At 39.7% G+C, this 20,755-nt stretch overlaps 1 protein-coding gene across 4 annotated transcripts in view; it reads right to left on the minus strand.

The window, feature by feature from the left end:
• Positions 1-550: 550 nt before the first annotated feature.
• The window catches only part of Sppl2a (signal peptide peptidase like 2A), a 37,895-nt gene continuing 17,690 nt past the window's right edge, over positions 551-20,755 (minus strand). For 2 of the 4 annotated variants that reach the window (XM_017797829.2, XM_017797828.2), the window contains 4 exons: positions 20,484-20,586; positions 14,785-14,862; positions 10,809-10,969; positions 551-1,127 (listed from right to left, as the gene is read on the minus strand). In XM_017797829.2, the coding sequence (XP_017653318.1) occupies positions 1,053-1,127; positions 10,809-10,969; positions 14,785-14,862; positions 20,484-20,586 (417 nt within the window). In that variant the 3' untranslated portion in view covers positions 551-1,052. The remainder of the gene's footprint in view (positions 1,128-10,808; positions 10,970-14,784; positions 14,863-20,483; positions 20,587-20,755) is intronic. The other 2 variants (XM_029562960.1, XM_029562958.1) reach the window with 1 other exon arrangement.

Raw genomic sequence — 20,755 nt, forward strand, 5'->3', positions numbered from 1 at the left:
TGCTTAAAACAGACTACCTCTGCTCCTCCTAGCAGTCATCTGTTGCCACAATTTCCTTATGTGGGGTTGGAGCTTCTTATCCACTTCTCCATGTCTATGCTGGGTTTCTGTCTGAGTGGAGCTTGCATGGGACTTATGCATACTGTCACCATTGCTATGAGGTCATATGAGTAACTGATGAGCTGTCTAGAAAACTCTGTTTCCTTGTGGTTATCCACTACCTCTAGCTCTTACAATTATGCTTAAATTTAAAAAAAATTAATTGCTTTTAATTTTGTGTATATGAAAGGTTTAATGTTTTGCCTGCATGTATGTAAGTCTGTACAATGTTGTACAATGCCCGTGGAGGCCAGAAGAGGGTGTCGGATCCTCTGGAAGTGGAGTTAAGGATGGTTGTTAGCTGCCATGTGGGTGCTGGGAACCAAACCTGGGTCCTCTGTAAGAGCAGTCAGTGCTCGTAACCACTGAGACATCTGTCCAGCCCCAGAATTATTGTTTTTAAAACCTCTGCATGGTACAAAATCCAAATTTTCATTGTTGAACTGTTTTCTTGCATGGTCTAAAACAGTTTTATAGAGGAAATAAGATTTACATAATTCTTTAACAAAACCATCTTTTAGAGACTTGCTTTGATAGTATACAAGATCTATCCTTAGAGTTTAGAGAAATATTTTAGTAAGGAAAGTACAGGGGAGGGTCAAGGCATGTATTTTTGTTTTAGAAAAATATAATGTATATAATACATTTGGAAATTACACAGACCATATGCTTTTAGTTGCTGTGAAGGCACAACTTTAACATAATTAATGCATTTTCACTATTTATGACACAATTTTACCAGCTAATAAAAAAATATGTATTTGTAAACATCACTAAAAATGCTTTCAGATTCTCAATTCAAATGTTGATTTAAAAGGTCAAACTTGCTGGGCATGGCACAAGATTTTGAGTTCCAGTCCAGTCTGTCTCAAAAAACAAACAAATGCACGCAACAAAAAGCCAAACTCTATTTGTAGAAAATCAATAACACATTATTGTAGGTCCATATACTATTACTGTTGAGCAATCTGTTCATTGGTGGTCACTGGGTTTTCTTCATTTGTTGAATAGTCCAGATGGTTCATCACCTAGGCATAAATAAAAGATGTCAGAAAATACAAAATTTCAACTTGTCCTCCCAGTATTTATTAATCTGGCAAAAATATTCTGTGTGCATGTGTGTGTGTGTGTGTGTGTGTGTGTGTGTGTATACACGTGCACATATGTGCATCTGGGTTCACATGCAAGTGTATGCACACGCATATGGAGGCCAAAGGTGATGCTGGGTATCTTCCTCAGTTGTTTTCTACCTTATCTTTTGTTTGACAGGATCTCTTGCTGAGTCTGGAGCTTATTGATTTAGCTAAGTTGGCTGGCCAGTGAGTTCCGAGTACCCTGGTACTGGGCACTGGGGTTACATATGTATCCCACTTGGATTTTTTTTTAAAGACATGCTCTATGTGGCACTGGCTGCTCTGGAACGTAAGTTCAGATGGATAGATCAGATTGGCCTCAAATTCAGAGATCTACCTGTCTCTGCTTCCAGAATACAGGAATTAAAGGTGTACACCACTATGCTAGGCTCATGCACTTGGCTTTTTTACATGGGTGCTGGGCATCTGAACTCAAGTCTTTATACTTGCACAGTAAGCACTTTACCAACTGAGCCATCTTCCCAGCTGCACCCCTCCTTTTTTTCCACAAATAAAAGATAAAGAGAGATGGCTCAGCAGTTAAAGAGTGCCTACTGCTCTTCCAGAGGTCCTGAGTTTGGCTCCCAACATCTACATGGTGGCTCCCAAATGTTTGTCACTCCAGTTCCAGGAGATCTGATGCTCTCTTCTGAGCTTTGAGGGCTCCTGCATGTACATGCACCCAAGGCACTCACACATACACATGAATAAATTTTTTTTGTCTTTTTGAGACAGGGTCTCCCTGTAGCCTCAGCTGTCCTGGAACTCACTATGTAGACTAGGCTGGCCTTAAACTCACAGAGATTATCCTGCCTCTGCTTCCCAAGTGCTGGGACTAAAAGCCTGCACCATCAAGCCCTGCTATGAATAAATATTATAAATGATAATGATAATAAATACAAATAAAGCTTTTTTTTTTTTTTTTTTAAAGAAAGGTGACCTTATGGAATCAAGTATTCCTTTTGGAACACTGTCTAGGATGACATCACATACCTAAAGAGACAGAGTGACACTAAACTCTTCATGTGGCCTATCATGTGACTTAGAGCCCATATGATGACTGCATTTTCTGAATCTTCTCAATCTCCCAAGGTGAACAGAACAGGGCCCATTGTGGCAGTGGGAATTCCACCTAAGGGGACTATTCCAGGAAGTGTGCACTTGTGTAAATGGCAAAGCTAAAAATGGTCTCAGAAGTTGCTGTGAAAATGCCTGCTGGCTCTGCAACACTACAACCTTTTTAAAAAATCTATTTTATTTATTATTATTATTATTTTATTTTATGTGTATGAGTGTATTGCCTGCATGTGTGTAAGTGCACCCATGTCATGCAATGCCTGAGGAGGTCAGAAGAAGGTGTTGGGATTCCCCTGGAACCGGAGTTACAGATGGTTGTTAGCTACCATGTGGGTGCTGGGAATTGAACCCTGGTCCTCTGCAAGAGCATTCAGTGCTCCTAATCGCTGAGCCATCTCTCCAGCCCCCTGCAACATTGTAACCTTTTAAGAAAATTCTACATTTTAGTATTACCACTGAGGCCCAACACAAGCGAGGGAGGGGCACGAGGATCTCTGTAAGTTTCAGGCCAGTCTGGTCTACATAGAGTTCCATGCTTGCCAGGGCTACATTGTGAGACTGTGTATTAAAACAAAAACAAACTCAAACCAAAGAAACAAAACAAACAAAGAAAAACAGATAAGAAACAATACATGAACATTTGGAAACCTTATATAAAAAGAATTCCTAAACAACAAAACAAAACTAAAACATGAGAGAACTTAAATAGCTGAAAAGAAATCAAGAATAGATTTTTTTCTTTTGGCAAATGATCACTTGAACTCTGACCATATTCCATATTTTTTTAATATTTGTAAATGAAGGAAGAAGAAAATGCTTAAATACTTTCAAGAGTTTTTTACCCTGTTCTTCAGATAAAGTTACTTAAAAATAGAAAAAGCAATTTTTTGTAAAGACTACCGAAGAATTTTAGACTAATCAATAATTAGATTTCAGTATTATACATTTTTCCTTTCTTCTTTATCAAGAATTAGAAGACAGGAAGACCAGCAGGATAAACCGATCCAGAAATGGCCTAATATGATACACATTAACGTGGGTAATTGGAGTTGATGATCCTCAAGCAGAGTCATCCTAAGAATCCCTATATTCTGACTTGTGAGTTACAGCTTGTGACTATTCTAAAAATAATTAGAAGTATCAGTGACATTTAACAGATACTCACTCACTGTTTCCTGGAAGTCAACAAGGTGGGAGCCTGTTACCCAGCAGAGTAAGATAGTCTGCTTGAAGCTGAAGCAAGAGTCACATTCCATTTGATTTACCACGAGAAACACAAATACTGCCCCCCCCAATAATTATGCTCTGCCTCATTTTTCTTTCTAGGGAAAAATACCATTTACTTACACCAATTAGAACTAAGGCCCCAAGTAAAATAAGATACATGGAACTAACTGGCTTAAAATTTGAAATTTCCTAAAATTTGGTACATAACGGAAAAATGTCTGTTTCTAAGTAGAAATTTTTTTCCTCTAAGGCTTATTATGACAGTTTAGGCTTTGTCTTTTTATGTATAAGTTAAAGAAAGGTGGGGCATGGTAGCGCATGCCTTTAATAGTGGCACTTGGGAGGCGGAGGCAGAGACAGGCAGATCTCTGTGAGTTTAAGGTCAACCTGATCTACACAGTGAGTTCCAGGCCAGCTGGGGCTACAGGGAGACCCTGTCTCAAAAAGACCAAAAAAATCTCACAAAAAACAAATCCAAAACCAAACCAAACAAAAACCAAGTAAGTTAAAGGAACTAGATTTAAACAAAATTCAAAGTTTTAATATTGAGATGAGGAAAATGAAAATACAGCTAGTGAAATGAAAACAATGACTGCCAAGCCAAAAAAAAAACCCCAAAAGTTTGACTCCTACAAATAATAACAAATGTATTTATACTTTATGAAATGCTGTGACACTATTCTAAGAAAACTGGCATATAGTAACATATTTAATAGTTAACAAATTAACGACAGTCTGCTAAGTAGGTTATTATCCCATTTTACATTGGAGGAGGTACCAAGAAGCAAAGTAACTTTTCCAAGGTCACAGCTATAAGGATCAAATCAGAATCCAGATGGAAGCAGCCTGCTGCCAGACTCCATGCTCTTTTTCAGTCTGTATTCTGAATGTCTTTATGTAATAAGATTATGATGGCACACTGCAAAATCAAGAAGTTATAGTCAAAGTACTTAATGCTTTCAGATATTTTAAAATAGAATTTTCTAAAATTAGTTGCCTTATTTAGCTACTGTACTGAATGGGAATGTCCCCTATGATGGTTAATTTTAACTGTCAACTTGACACAATCTAGAATCACCTGGAAGGGTGTCTAAGGAAGCATTGTGTAGATCAGGCTGGCCTGTGGTCATGTCTGTGGGGGATTATCTAGATTAGTGGGAAGACCCACCTACTTTGAGTGGCACCATTCCCTGGGCAGGGGACTCTGAACTGTATGAGGGGGGAAAGTGAGCTGAGTACATGCATGCATGCATGCATTCTCTCTGCTTTTGACTGTAGATGCGAGCAGTTGCTCCAAGTTCCCACCACTTGACTTCCCTGCTGTGATGGACTATGACCTGGAATTGTGGGATAAAATAAACCCTTCTCCCCTAAGTTTCTTTTGTCAGGGTATTTCATCCTAGTCACAGGTTAACAAAACTGAGATGCCCCTGGAGCCTGCCTCTGGGACTGTCACTACGTTCCTATCTAGCTGCTGTGACCTTCGTTTTACAGGTAGCTGCTGTGAAGCAGAATCATAATTTCTTTTTCAATATCATAGTCTTTAAGAATAAAATGCGGATGATCCAGAGCAGACCATTTACTCCCAGGGAACATGAATAAACATAGAATTCCTCCCTAATCTACCCATCATTCCCTCTCTCTTTCTCATCAAAATTCACAGAGAGAAAAAAGGAAAGATACTAGAATAAACCAGAGAAACATGAGGCCATTTCCAAAGAAATGCAGCATCAATACAATTATGTACATAACAACTCTAAATAATCAACTATTTCTAGTGTGAGCTGGCATAAAAAGATCTGGAAGCTACCCACAAATTGTTCCAAGTAGCTACCCCTCCGTTAAGATTGGGAAAGGGATGGAATGGTCAAAAGAGGGCCTTCTAGGATGCCACAACTGGCTAAGTTTTAGAGAACAAGAGACTGCAGAGTATGTGTCCCCAGGTAGGACTCCTACAGTAAACCTCACCCACCCACACACCCACGACTCAGGGGCCATTGCAGAAGACGGGGTAGAAAGATTGGAAGACCCAGGGTTGGTGCATGAACATAAGGAAACAGAGGCTTTCAGGCCACTGGGAACTTGCAACAATGGTGACAGCATGCACAAGACCCATGCCGACTCAATCACACAAAAACCCAGCACAGAATGAGGGAAACGAGCAGCAGGCCCCAATCCTAGCCATAGAACTGTTGGCAACTGATTACTACTGGGTGAGGAAGAGTAGCTGTTCTCTAAGGGAGTGACTCTAGATAGGCTGACTAGACTCCAGTGGATGACCTTGCACTGAGGGACATCGGATACAAATAAATGCTTGACTGGATAGGACTTAACATATATGACAGAATGCATGAAATCTCATGGGGAGGTGTGGGGGTGCAGATGGGGGAGGAGGGTCTAAATTTAAGATCTATTACATGAAATGCACAAAAACTCAGTAAAATAATTTTTTAAAAGAGGGCTTTCTACTCTATTTCTTGTTTAAAAAATACATATAGGAGCTAGGAATGGTCGCACACTCATACAATCCCAGCACTGAGGCTAAGGCAGGAGGACTAGCCAGAAGCTCAAAGCTATCCTGAACTACACAGAGTTTAAGACATCCTGGGCCACAAAGTGAAACCAAAAGCCAAAACCTAAACCAAAAACCAACCAAGAAACAAATATTTATTACTTTGTAAATAAAACACACAAAAAGAAAACCATTAAAGTAAAAACAGGGTGAGAGTCTACAGATCAACTTTCAGAATATTACTTGCCAATAACATTAACTTACTGGTCATTAAATGGAACAGAAAAGCCCAGAAGTACTGTAATGAACATCTTTTCACATCAATTTTGCCATTTTATGGAAAAATCCATTAAGGAAAAATTTCTGGTTCAAAATAAATGATATAGTATCATAACAAATGTAAGATATTATATAGCCATTAACATTTTCCATAAGAAATCATAAATGAAAATACACAAAAATGCAGTGAGAGAAAGCAAGCCAGGAACTATTGGTAGTACCATCCAACAACCTAGCCATTCATCTACAGAAGGCAATTCACTAGACCTTAATAACCTCTGGGTGGCAGGATTATAGGTAGACAGTTTCCTTCTTATATTTTTAATATCTCCCAAATTTTCTATAATAGCACCTATTTTTATAATAAAATACTTAGAGCTGGGGTTGGAGACATGACTCATCAGTTAAGGGTGCATATTACTTTTGTAGAGGACTTGGTTTCCAGCACATACAATCAGGTAGCCTGTAACTCCAGCTCTAGGGAATTCAACATCCTGGCCTCCATGGGCACCTGTACTCACATGCACATTCACATACTCACACTAAGACACATACATAATTGAAAAATAATAAAAATACTTAGAAGTGGGGCTGGGGAGATGGCTCAGTGGTTAAGAGCACTGACTGCTCTTGCAGAGGATCCAGGTTTGATTCCAAGCACCCACATGGTGGCTATAAACCATCCTTAACTCCAGTTCTAAGGGAATCCGAAGCCCTCTTCTGACTTCCGTGGCATTGCACAACACAGGTGTACTCACATATGTGCAGGCAATATACTCATACACATAAAATAAAAATAATAAATATAATATTTTAAAAATGCTTCGAACTGCACTGAAAGGGAAAGCCATTTTATCAGTAAAAATTCTGGTGATGAAAATAACTGCTACACAGTTCAGTAAGATGGCACATGCACTGACAGCATTCAATTTAAATTCTAACCGAAACAATAATTTAGAACTAATCCTAAAAATAACTTTCCCATGTTATTTGACTTCCTTGTCTTGATTTACCTCACAATGAGTTAAGTGTCCTGAGTAGCAGAAACTTGCTTCCAGCTGTCTGAGGTCTTCACCTATATTCTTACTTGCTTTGTATGCTAATGACACTGGGAAATTCCATCTATAGTCAGATTCTAGCTCCTGCCAGTCAGACCCATTTATTCTGCTATTACCCTTTTTTGGTAGTTCTAGAGGTACTCTGAAATGTTCAGCATTCAACATGTCCAATACTCATCTCCAAGCCTCCCCTCCTTCAGAGCTTCACTTAATTTTCCTCTCCCTGCACTGAATCCATCATCAGACTCCATTAATTACGCCTCTGAATTTATCTTGACCTTGTCCACTGCACTTTAATGTGGCTTACAAGGCCTTCCAGATGTATACCTTTATTTTATTATTATTATTATTATTATTATTATTATTATTATTTGGTCTTTTTGTGACAGGGTCTCCCTGTAGCCCTAGCTGTCCTGGAACTCACTATGTAGACCAGGGTGGCCTTGAACTCACAGAGATCCGCCTGCCTCTGCCTCCCAAGTTCTGGGATTAAGGGCGTGCACCACCACACCTGAGTTTATTTTTTTTTAATTTTTATTTTATGTGTATGAGTGTACTGCCTGCACGTATGTGAGTGCACCCGTGTCGTGCAATGCCGTGGAGGTCAGAAGAGAGCTTCGGATTCCCCTGAAACTGGAGTTAAGGACAGTTCATAGCTGCCATGTGGGTGCTGGGAATTGAACCCGGGTTCTCCGCAAGAGCAGTCAGTGCTCTTAACTGCTGAGCCATCTCTCCAGCCCCAGATGCATACCTTTAGTCCCTCTCCAGTTTGCATCTCCTGAAGGCTCTTTACCCATACTTAACATTAGAACCACCCTAAGCTTCATTTAAGCCACCCTACACTTCATTTGGTTCTGAGAATGTGCCATGCTTTCTTCCATTTGAACTTTTGAACATAATTCTTTTCAGATGAACACATGGCTCAATTTTAAAGTTTCAAAATGGATTTACCGGTGTTTAGGGGCCCCCTTCTCAGAACCACCTATTAAACTGTTCTGAAGCTTCAGAACTGGATGGTCGATCTCTAGCTACCATGCTCCCTTACCATTATCACACTTTACTTAGTGACTCTATCTGTACTTCCTAGTAGACAATAACTTTCACAAGTCCACAAAGGAGGCCTGTGTGTCACTTGTTTATTTTGTATCAGCATTATCTAAAATAGTACCTACTTCATAGAACTTCTCAATAAATATTTATTAAATGCAGAAATGTAAAATGTAGAAATGATAAAAAGCCATTCTGAGTATAAGACATACAAAGGTTAGCAGTAGTGTGCTGTAGGCCTCTAACTTGCTATAGGCCTCTAACTTGCTATGTAGTTGACGTTGGCCTTGAAGTCCTGATCCTCTTGCCTCCACCCCTAAGAGCTGAGATTATAGGTATGGACCAATATATCTGAGTTGGCATGCTTTTATTTTATTTTTAATATTTTATTTATTATTTTTATTTTATGTGTATGAGTGTATTGCCTGCCTGTATGTGAGTGCACCTGTGTCGTGGCAATGCTCGGAGGTCAGAAGAGGGCTTTGGATTCCCCTGGAACTGGAGTTAAGGATGTTGGCCACCATGTGGGTGCTGGGACTCAAACCCAGGTCCTCTGCAAGAGCAGTCAGTGCTCTTAACTGCTGAGCCATCTCTCCAGTCCTGATATGCTTTCATTTTTTAAAAACTATAAAAGGGAAAAAGTCCTATACTGGTCTAGCATGTGGGAGGCTCTAGGCTTGATCTCCAGTACTGAAAAAAAAATTGATGTGGTGTCACCTTTATGGAGAAATTAACAGCCATCTTACTAGTTTAGTCAAGGACCTTGATACCATAAATAAATTCTGTATATATAGGTTGAGAAAATACCATAAATAAATTCTGTATAATATAGGTTGAGAAAATAGCATTGTTCAGTAGGTAAAGGAGTTCTTATTTTTCTAAAACTCAAATTATAATATTTACCAGAAAGAATTCTAAATCAGTGATTTTCCAGTTATAGAAACCTGTGATATAAAGCTAGCTACCTCTTGCTAAATATTACAAATGACACTGTGAACTTTGAACTGTTTCTCTAGTAAAACATTTGTAGTCACCCACTTGGAATATCTCTTTTTGTTCATGTGCCCATTGACACACATGCAAGAAGGTAGATGGAGGAGGGTAATTTGCTTTAATAGGACAAATCAGAGTTAACTGTTCTACAAAATGTCTTTGGGAAGGGTCAATGCCATGGCCTGACCTGAGTAGGCAATGGTTTCTCAACTCTCCTTAATTTCAAAGCAAATCAATTTTACTGGAAGACCAAGAACATTTGGGGAAAAAAGAGAAGGGATTTAACCTGTTAAGAATAACTGAAATATAACATTCTGAAATAAAGATTTTCTTTGTTCTAGGAATTTTTTTTTTCGGTCTTTTTGAGACAGGGTCTCTCTGTAGCCCCAGCTGTCCTGGAACTCACTATGTAGACTGGGCTGGCCTTGAACTCAGAGATCCACCTGCCTCTGCCTCTGGAGTGCTGGGATTAAAGGGGTGCGCCACCATGCCCAGCTCTGTTCTAGAAATTTTAAAGGACTATCTTGATCCATTTAAATCTGACATGAGTGCCCAACTGAGGTTAGTTTGGTACATTGAAATGCTGGAATGGATATTTTTATTTTCAAAACCTTAGGGGCTTGAGAGATGGCTCTGTGGTTAAGAAAACTTGCTGTTCTTCCAGAGGACACAGGTTTGATTCCCAGCACTCCTATGGCAGCTAACAACCATCCCTAACTCCAGTTCCAGGGGCTCCAACACCCTCTTCTGGCCCTTGTGGGCACTGCATGCATGTGGTGCGTGTACATGCAGGTAAAACACTCATACACATAAAATAAAAACAATTTTTTGAAAAAGCCTTAGGACTTAGTCTGGTGTGGTGGCACATGCCTTCAATCCTAGCACTTGGGAGGCAGAGGCAGCTGAATCTCTGTGAGTTCTAGTCTAGCCTGGTCTATACAGCAAGTTCTAGGCCAGTCAGGGCTATACGATAAGACCCTGTCTCAAAAAACCAAGCCAAACCAAACCAGAGAACCAACCAATCAACCAACCAACCAAACAAACAAACCAACGAAAAGCCCTGTAGGACTCTCACTATAAATTGATAATTCAGTTTCATACTTCAGCACTTAAATAGTTTCATCTTTCATGAAGTTTTCTTTTGTGAGGACTCTGGAAATGCCTGTTGAAATGCTGTTTTCCCTCATGTCCTCCACTGTAGCTTTATCTTGAGTCACCAGGTTTATGAGAACCAGTGTTGCAGCAGGCAGGCGTGAATGGGGCAAAGAGGGAAAAGCTCAGGATGCCCACGGCTAAGGCAACTTCTTGGTACACAGAATATTTGCTATAAATAGGCTGTTTTCAGCCTAACTCAGCCAGTTAATTAGATGTCTAAGTACATACCTGATAGTTACTACCTTTCCAGAACTTTTTCATTTCCTTACGGCTCCAAGCAACAATTGACACAGTAATAAGCGTGCAAGGTACTAAATAGAGAAGGGCAGGTTGCCCTTTTTTCATCAGCACCAGAACAACAAAGGTAAGTATCATGCCGACAGCATAGGCTGTGGGAAAAACAGAAGTACTAGTCAGTTTTACATGCTATCAAGAGTGGCTTTTTCCTCCCCGATTAAAATACTAGCTTTCAAATATTTCTGAAGATACTTTAAAAAATATTTGATTTTTAATTATGTGACTATGTTGGGTTTGTGAACATGAGAGCAGGTTCTTGAGAAGGTTAGAGGGGCTGGACCCCTGAGTGCTGGTATCCTAGGCAACTGTGAGCCACCCAATGTAGGTGCTGGGAACCCAAGCCAGGTTCCCTGCAAGAGTAACTCTCTTAGTCACTAAGCCATGTAGCCACCTAGATAATTTTGCAACATGATGCCTTAGAATTTTGCTTCCTTGACAGTTTTCACAGAACAAAAATTTTATAGAACTTCTAACAAAATCTGGAAACTGGTATTTCAAACTAACCATTAATCATAGCTTCAGATAATAATTTATGAAAGTATCCAACATTTGTCACTATTGAGGATACAGAGTTGCTTTGGGGCTGGAGAGATGGCTCAGAGGTTAGGAATACTGACTGCTCTTGTAGAAGACCCAGCACCCACATGGCGGCTAATAACTATCCTTAACTCCTGTTCCAGGGGGTCCAACACCTTCTTCTGACCTCTGCGGGCATTGTACACACGGGTGCACTTACACACATGCAGGCACTGCACTCATACACATAAAGTAAAAATAATAAAATATTTTTAAAAACCTAAAAATAGTGGGTTATTTCACATTTTAGATAACCGAGTATGTGTTGTAGGTACTAAAAACTGCTTTGGAAAACTATCTTGGGGGCTGGAGGAGTGGCTCAGTGGTTAAGAGTATTTGCTGCTCTTCAAAAGAACCCAAGTCCAGTTCCCAGAACCCACACTGAGCAGCTCACAACTGCCTGCAACTTTTGCTCCAGGGGAATCCGATGCCTCTGACCTCTGCAGGCAGATGCAATCACGTGCACATATTCCCATACACATACATAATTAAAAATAAAGCATAAACTGCTCTAATACAGATTGTAAATTTCCTTAATAAGTATATATTAAACATCATCTAGACTTTTCTTAATGATTCAGGATTTCATCTTGAAATCCTGTGGCTGAAAAGACTTTCACAGAAAATTTTAGCCACACCCTTTAAAGATAAGACAATGGAAGATTGGAAGTTGAATGAGCTGCCAGAGTCACAGGAGAATTTGTTCTTTATTCAGTCATGCTGCCTAGTACTGGGTGTATTGCCATGAGAGGGCACCATCCTTAACCACCTCAGGCTGCTTTTATTTCTGTTCATTTGCTCCTTCCCTCCTCCTCTCTTTCTCTCCTTACTGCTCTCTTGCCCCTTCTGTTCTTCTTACTTCCCCTCACTTAGCCATTCTTCCTGTCAAGGTATCTACTTCTAGTACCTACTTCTCTACTAATGTATATATAAAATTCAAATTTATGTTATTTGTATGAGTGTATTAACTACATGTATGTAAGTGCAACCATGCTGTACAATGCCCATGGAGGTCAGAAGAGGGTGTTGGATTCCCCTAGAACTGGAGTTACAGACAGTTGTTAGCTATCTCTCCAGCCCCTAATGTATATTTCTAACATACTGGACTTAACTCCACTGTGGACTAGAAAGCCTTGTACGAAGTGCCTAAGTGGCTCTGGTGCAGGCCATTTGTTCAAGCAGATAAAGAGCTTTGGTGCATGGATTTTGAAATAGCCATCTGGTATGTTCAGAAGTAATAGGGCTCCCCAAAACCCCTTACTTCCTATTATCTTTTTTAGTAGCTGAAATAGAAGTGACAACTACCAGTGTTGTTCCAGGTAATATGTGTGCTGCCACTAAATCATTTACATAAATTCATATTATCTACATACTATGTTAAAAAATCAAGTAAGAAATAATTTACTGACTACTTACATTCCAGATATTTTGATAAACATTATGTATAGAACTTCATTTTTTATTGATTTTTTTGTGTATTTCATACAGAACATCTCAAACAATCTTAATCATCTTTATACCCCCATCCCCACTGGCACCCTCCGATAGCTCCCCCCTCCCAGTGGAGCCCATATACTCTGTCATCCGTTACTGCCCACTGTGTTGTCGCTGCCCCCAGCCATTCCCCAGTGCTTATCCATCCGCTGAGTCTAGTCAGCCTATCTAGAGTCCCTTGTTTTAGGAAGATCAACTCTTCTTCATCTAGCAGCAATCAGTTGCTAATATTCCTTTAAGTAAGATTGGGGTCTGCTGGTTATTTTCCTAGTTCTATGCTGGGTTACTGTCTGCCTGAGTTTGCACAAGACCTGTGTATGCTGACACCTGTGCCATAGAATCATATGAGCAGAACCTCATTTATTTTTGAGATAGGGTTTCACGGTGTAGACCAGAGTGAGCTTGGACTCACAGAGCTCTGTTTGCCTCTACCTGGAATGCTGCCTTGAGTGCTAGGATGAAAAGCCTGCACCACTATGCCTGGCAGAACCTCAACTTTTAATTTAAAGCCTCTAAAACCTTGTGACATAAATTATATTCCATTTATTTATTTATTACTTATTCATTATTTTCTGAGTCAAGGTGTCATGTAAGCCAAGCTTGCCCTGAACTCTGTATGTAGGTGAGGATGATTCTGAACTCCTGATTCTCCTGTTTCTGCCTTCCAAATACTGGAATTACAGGTGTGTACCACCATGCCTGTTTTTTTTTTTTTTTTCCTTTTGGTTTTTTAAAAAAATATTTTTAATTATTTTTATTTTTGTGTGTATGAGCATATTGCCTGCGTGTATGTAAGTGCCCCCATGTCATGCAGTGCTCACGGAGGTCAGAAAGGGTGTTGAATCCCCTGTAACTGGAGTTATAGACGGTTGTTAGCTGCCATGTTGGTGCTGGGAAATTGAACCCGGGTCCTCACAAGAGCAGCCAGTACTCTTAACTGCCAAGCCATCTCTCCAGCTCCCTCTTTTGGTCTAAGTGAGGGTCTCCTGGTAGCTCCAATTGGCCTGGAACTTGCTATATAGACCAGGCTGGCTTTGATCTCACAGAGATCTACCTGCCTCTACTTCCCAAGTGCTGGGATTAAAGGTGTGTATCACCATGCCCAGCACATGCCTGAATTTAATTATCCCTTTTTGATGGAAAAATAAATAATTTATGAGAAAGGGAATCTCCAAAGAGGAAATCTCTGATTGTGTTTATTTTAAAAGAATTCTTATAAAAAAGTAAGAATGGCATCTAACTACTTATTTGAATGTTAGTTTTGGTTCACATGTAACTAGTAAATTCCTTGGTGCTTTTACTAGATTTTCTGTTTAATCATATTTCCATATGTTAAAAAAAAACAGTACTCACTTTCCCATTAAAATTTAGCTCTTAAGACTAAGTCTTGTATTATCAGTAATACTACTCACTCAGGACAAATATCTACGTGGGCCCTTGCCCTTGACATGTGCTATGTATATATGTATGTATGTATTTGAGACAGGCTCTCATGTATTTGAGACTGGTCTCAAACTCATGCAGCTGAGGATTACCTTGAACTTCTGATCCTTCTGCTTTCTGTCTTTTAAGTGCTGGGATTCCAGGTGTGTGCTATCACACTGGTTTTTATATGGTGCTGTGTGTGCTAGACAAGCACTGTACCCACCAAGCTGCATCCTCAGTCTGATACTTTTTAAGAATGTACTCTTTGTATACTATTTTTGTAGCTTTATGCTAGGTCTATACCCAAGCACTTAGTGTGGAACTGGTAAAATCAGGGAAACAGACTACTATTTTTAGACTCTTGGCTTTTCCTTCAGACAATACAAACATAATAAAAAGAAACAAATTTTACCAATTACGGATGAAATATAGTATATAGACGAAGAACCAGAGTGAATATCAAATCTTCTACAATATGCAATCAACAAGCCTAAAAAAAAAAAAATTCCACATTACTTCCTTTTGTTCTTTTTGAGACAGGGTCTCCCTGTAGCCCCAGCTAGCCTGGAACTCGCTATATAGACCAGGCTGGCCTAGAATGCACAGAGATCTGCCTGCCTCTGCCTCTTAAGTGCTGGGATTAAAGGCATGAACTACCACGCCTGGCACATTACTTTCTTAAAACAAATTCAACTGTAAGTATGGACAACAGTACATGTTGTTTTTAACTTTCCTTTTTGTATTGTGACAGCATTAAAGTCTCTTAACTTAGGAACAAATTTTCTACATTGATTTTTTTTTTTTTTTGGTCTTTTTGAGACAGGGTCTCCCTGTAGCCCCAGCTGGCCTGGAACTCACTATGTAGACCAGGCTGGCCTCAAACTCACAGAGATCCACCTGCCTCTGCCTCCCAAGTGCTGGGATTAAAGGCGTGCACCACCATGCCCAGCCTCTACACTGATTTTTAAAAATTTAATGCCATACCATAAACTTTTAGCTATTAAGCAGTATTTAAAAAAAAACATGACTTTTATTCCATGTTAGAGAGAAAGTATACTGACTGGACAAATGGGATTGTATAAAACCAAAATCCTTTTGCAGAGCCAAGGAAACAATGGAGTGAAGAGATAAGCATGAAATGGGAGACCTGCAAACCACACATCTGATAAGGGGAATAGCAAACAGGTCAACAGTAGGAGAAGACTGAACCCAGTAAGAAACTACATGAAGATCTAAGTCAGTATTTCTTGTACTTGCCTAGCATGCCTACGGCCCTGAGTTTGATTACCAGAGCTGCAAAAACAAATAAATAACAAAAAATTAAAAACAGACCAGGCATGGTGGCAGAAGCCTGTCATTCCAGCACATGGGAGGTTGAGACAGCAGGATCATGTGATTGAGGCCAGCCTAGGCTAAATATATAGCCAAGGCATGTCTTAAATAAATAAACAAATAAATCTATGATATGATTCAGCAATTCCACTATCAGGCATATATCCAAAGAAAATAAAATTAGTATGTTGAAGAGACTACAGTATTTGGAACAGCCAAGATGTAAAATCCAATCTTGGTGCTTATTAGTGAAGGAATGGATAAAGACAATGTGGTGCTTATAGAGAACTCAGTGTTATCCATCCTTTAAAAAGAAGAAAATTGGAGCTGGAGAGATGGCTCAGCAGTTAAGAGCACTTACTGCTCTTGCAGAGGACCTGGGTTCCCACACGGTGGCTAACAACTGTCTGTGACTCCATTCCAAGGGATCTAATGCCTCCTCCAGGCTTCTTGGGGATTGCATGGACATGGTACACACACATACATGCAGTCAAACACTCATACACATAAAATACAAATAAATCTTTTCAGTTGGAAGCCTAAGCCTTTAACAGCTGTGCCAGCTCTCCAGCCCAAATACATAAATCATTAAAAAAAAAAATGGAGGAGGAGAAAATTGGGCTGCAGTGTTGGCACAGTGAGATTCTCAGTTTGGATCCCAGCACCCAAGTGAAAGTTGGGTATGGTGGTGTGTGTCCGTAATCTCAGTGCTAGGGGGAAGCAGACAGGTGGATCCTTATAGTTCAATGACCAGCCTATGTAACCAAATGGGCAAGCTTGATGGTCAGTGAGAAATCCTGCCTCAAAAAATAAAGTGCAACAGAGCAAGCCATTGAACTCTGGCGCGCGCGCGCACACACACACACACACACACACACACACACACACGAAGGAAATCCTATCATTTGTGATAACAGCATTATGATAAATCTGGAGGACACTGTTTTAAGCAAAAAGAAGCCAGCCATAGGAAGACAAATACTGTATGATCTTAAAGCAGAATGTCAAAGAGCTGAACTCATGGAATAAAAATGGAGGGGCTGGGGGATGTTTAGGGAAGTATTGCTCAAAAGATACTAAAATTCATTTAGACAGGAGAAATAAATTCCAGAGCCCTACTGTGCATGGTGATAACAGTTAATAGTGATACATTATAGACCTGAATCCTGCTGAGTAAATGTCAAGTGCTCTCGTGACAAAAAATAAGTACATGAGGTGATGCGTGCCCATTTGCCATTCCACAGTGTCCACATGTTTCAAAACTACGTTGTATACAACAAATCATACAGTTTTATTTTTTCAATTTAAATAAATGAATAAAAATAAATGCATGTGTGTTTAAAATATATTTAATTTAATTTAATTTATTTATTTTGGTCTTTTTGAGACAGGGTCTCCCTGTAGCCCCAGCTGGCCTGGAACTTGCTATGTAGACCAAGGTGGCCTTGAACTCACAGGGATCTGCCTGCCTCTGCCTCCCAAGTGCTGGGACTACAGGCATGTGCCACCACCCCTGGCTTTAAAATATATTTTAAAAGTCATCAAGGAAACTAATTTAAAATGATGTTTGAAAGAGTACTTCTTGATAGCATAAAATGACTTGAGGTTTAATATAAATAATTTTTAAAATCATGAAATACAAACTTACATTTACATATACAAATATGCAGAAACTTACTATCGCTTTCTTAAAAGAAATTTGTTGAACGTTTCCAAAGAAGCGATCTCAGATTGTATTTATTAAATAGGTATTTTATGAAATAGTAGGAATGGCATCAAGGCACAAAAATCATAAAATAATTAGATGTCCCTATAGGTTATTGAATTAACTGGTTTTGGCCTATAAATAAGCTAATAAAATAAATTATGTTACATTTACTACATTTGCTATTTAATCACATTTCTATGTGTTAAAAAATGGTACTCCCTTCCCCATCAAAATTTAGCTTTTAAGAATAAATCATGTAGTGTACTGTCAATAACTACTCCTTAGGGATATATTTCTATTTGAGATATTTGATATTTAAGAATGTAATATTCATATACTCTATGCCAAATATTATGCACAAAAATCTTAGGTAGGGGCTGGAGAGATGACTCAGCAGTTAAGAACACTGGCTGTTCTTGCAGAAGACCTGGGTTCGAATCCCAGTACCCACATGACAGCTAACAACTGTCCGTAACTCCAGTTCCAGGGGATCTGACAGCCTCTTCTGTTCTCCACCAGCATTAAAATAAAAAAAAAAATTTTAAATATTAAAAAAAAATCTTAGGTAGCACTTAGTGTGAGACTGGTACAATCAGGGTAAGTTTAAAGATATACAAGGAATTATGAGGCTATTTAACAGAATGTGTCCCTTGTTTTATCAGTTATAAGAATAGCAAGCCACTAAACTAAGAAAGTAGGTGCAGTGGACTTTGCCGTGCCAATTCACAGGTCACACTGCCAGTTTCTTTCTACATAGCTTTACTGTATAAACAGAAGGGCTTTTGCAGAAAAGCCAGTGTGCCTCACTCACATACAGGCAGTTTTAATACACAGGTAGACTAGAAGAAAAGTAGAAAAGAGCAAATTCTCAGCTGACAAACATGACTGGTTCTTTTTTCTTTTGAGAGAGGGTCCCACTATGCAGCCCCAGGGGAGCCTAGACTCTCCATGTAGTCCAGGTTGGCCTCAAACTCACAGAAATTCACCTGTCTCCCAAGTGCTGGCACTAAAAGTGTACCACCATACCTTTAAAAAAAAAAAATCAGGGTCTCACTATGAATCCCTGGTTCATCTGGAACTTGCTATGTAGACCAAGGTGGCTTTGAACTCACAGAAATATACCTGCCTCTGCCTCCCAAATGCTCAGATTAAAGATATGCACCACTATGGCCAACTTATTTTATTTTATTTTTTTGTCTTTTTGAAGCAGGGTCTCCCTGTAGCCCCAGCTGTCCTGGAACCCACTATGTAGACCAGGCTGGCCTTGAACTCACAGAGATCCGCCTGCCTCTGCCTCCCAAGTGCTGGGACTACAGGCATGCACCACCATGGCCAGCTTTTTATTTTTTAACTATTTGTATGTGTGTGTGCATATGTGGAAGTGTATATGGGTGCTCCAAAGGCCAGAAGAGGGCATTGGATCCTCTGGAGCTAGAGTTACAGGCAGTTGTGAGCTTCCTGATGAAGGTGCTGGGAACAGCACTTGGGACCTCTGCAAGAGCAGCAAGTGCTCTTAACTGCAGACCCATCTCTCCAGCTCGATTTGTTATTTCTAAACGATATTTTTTTTTTGTAAACATGACCACAAAATTCAATTGTCTTCATTATAAAACAAAAGATGAAGCTTTGAACTGGATCACTTGGCACTTCCTATTCCTCCCACTTCAGAATGCTTCCATCTCTAATATTCTATTCTCTAAAATCTGTAGGTAGGCGTAGGACATTCAGGGTTCAACACACTTTTCTTGGTGGTTTTGGCTTTTTTGTGGGAAATCAGCTTTGCCTACTACAACAACTTTGCTTCTTTTCACAACTGCTGTCTCTGAGCATTGTTAGATTGGCGTTCTTGTATCACTTTAAACATTTTAATTTATTTTTATTTACGTGTTATGTGTCTGCTTGTCTGTGCACCATGTGTGTGTAGGTGCCCAAGGAAGTCAGGAGAGATGTTGAATCCCCTGGAGCTGGAGCTACTGGTTATGAGGTGTGGGTGCTTGGAAGTAAACCTGGGTCCACTACAGGAGCAGCAAGCGCTCTTAACCACCAAGCCATTTCTCCAGCCCACAATGTGTCACTTTTAGGGTCAGTGTTTGCTGCCATAGTTCTCTTGTCCCCCCCTCCCCCATTAATTTCTTCTAGGTATACATGTTTGTGTGAGTGTATGTGATGCACATGCAGTGCCTATGGAGGCCAGAAGAGGATGCTGGATTCCCTGGAGCTGAAGCTACAGGCAGTTTTGAGCTGCCCAACATGGGTGCTGGGAACTCCAGTCCTCTGAAGGAGGAGGATGATGAACTCTTAGCAACTCTCAGCCTCAAGCTTCCATGGATTGTGCAGGTCTGGCAAGTTTTAGAAACATTCACTATATTGGTGGGAGCAGATACTTGTGCGAAAGGAAAATTATTGCTTGCCTGGGATTAAGCTTATTGCAGTAAGGAACATTATGTGTAACAGTTATTGAGTAGAAGGTGACCGACTTTCTAGTACACTGTGTTTTTGAATTATAAAGCCATGCATGCTGGAGTTCTGCTGTTTCTCTTCTTGAACACGACCTTGCTAACGTCCCTAAAACACTTAATACCATCACTATTATTACCAAACAGAAGCAAAAGAAACTGTATGTTATTATATTCAACTTTTGGAAAGGATCACAAAATATACTTTCTTAGAGGTTAACCGATCCTAGTTGCTTCAAGATACTTTCTCCCCCCAAATTTTACTTTGACTGTTACTATTTGAATTTCTCTTCTAACTCTCAATATCCTTTTTTTTGTCTTTTTGAGACACGGTCTCCTTGTAGCCCCAGCTGTCCTAGACCTCACTATGTAGATCAGGCTGGCTTCGAACTCACAAAGATCCTTCTGCCTCTGCCTCCCAAGTGCTGGGATTAAAGGCGTGCGCCACCATGCCCGTAACTCTCAGTATCCATTTTTTAAAACCTGTGTCACCAATCCCAATTCTATTGAGGATCAGAAATACACAATTCACAGCATGTAACTTTTACAAGAACCTATACACCTGACTCTTAAAACCTTAAGTATAGTTTTACTAAAATTATTATAGTCACTTACCTGGTACAATAATGTCTCCAAACCCCAATATTGAAACAGGCCTGAAGCACACACTCATTACGGAGTAACAGATCAGCTTTGGTACTCTGATAACTACTGGTAACTGTTAAAAAGGAGAGAGAAGGAGGGAAGGAGGTTGGGAGGGGGAGGGGGAGGGAGAGGGAGAGAGAACCAATAAATCGCTTCCTAATATCTCTTTTATGAAGAAAAGGCCTGGCATTATAGTTAATTGTTTTAATGTTTTGTAAAACCGATTATTTTTAAAAACCCTT

Source organism: Nannospalax galili, unplaced genomic scaffold (assembly GCF_000622305.1).
Source record: "Nannospalax galili isolate Female #2095 unplaced genomic scaffold, S.galili_v1.0 scaffold735, whole genome shotgun sequence".
NCBI lineage: Eukaryota > Metazoa > Chordata > Mammalia > Rodentia > Spalacidae > Nannospalax > Nannospalax galili.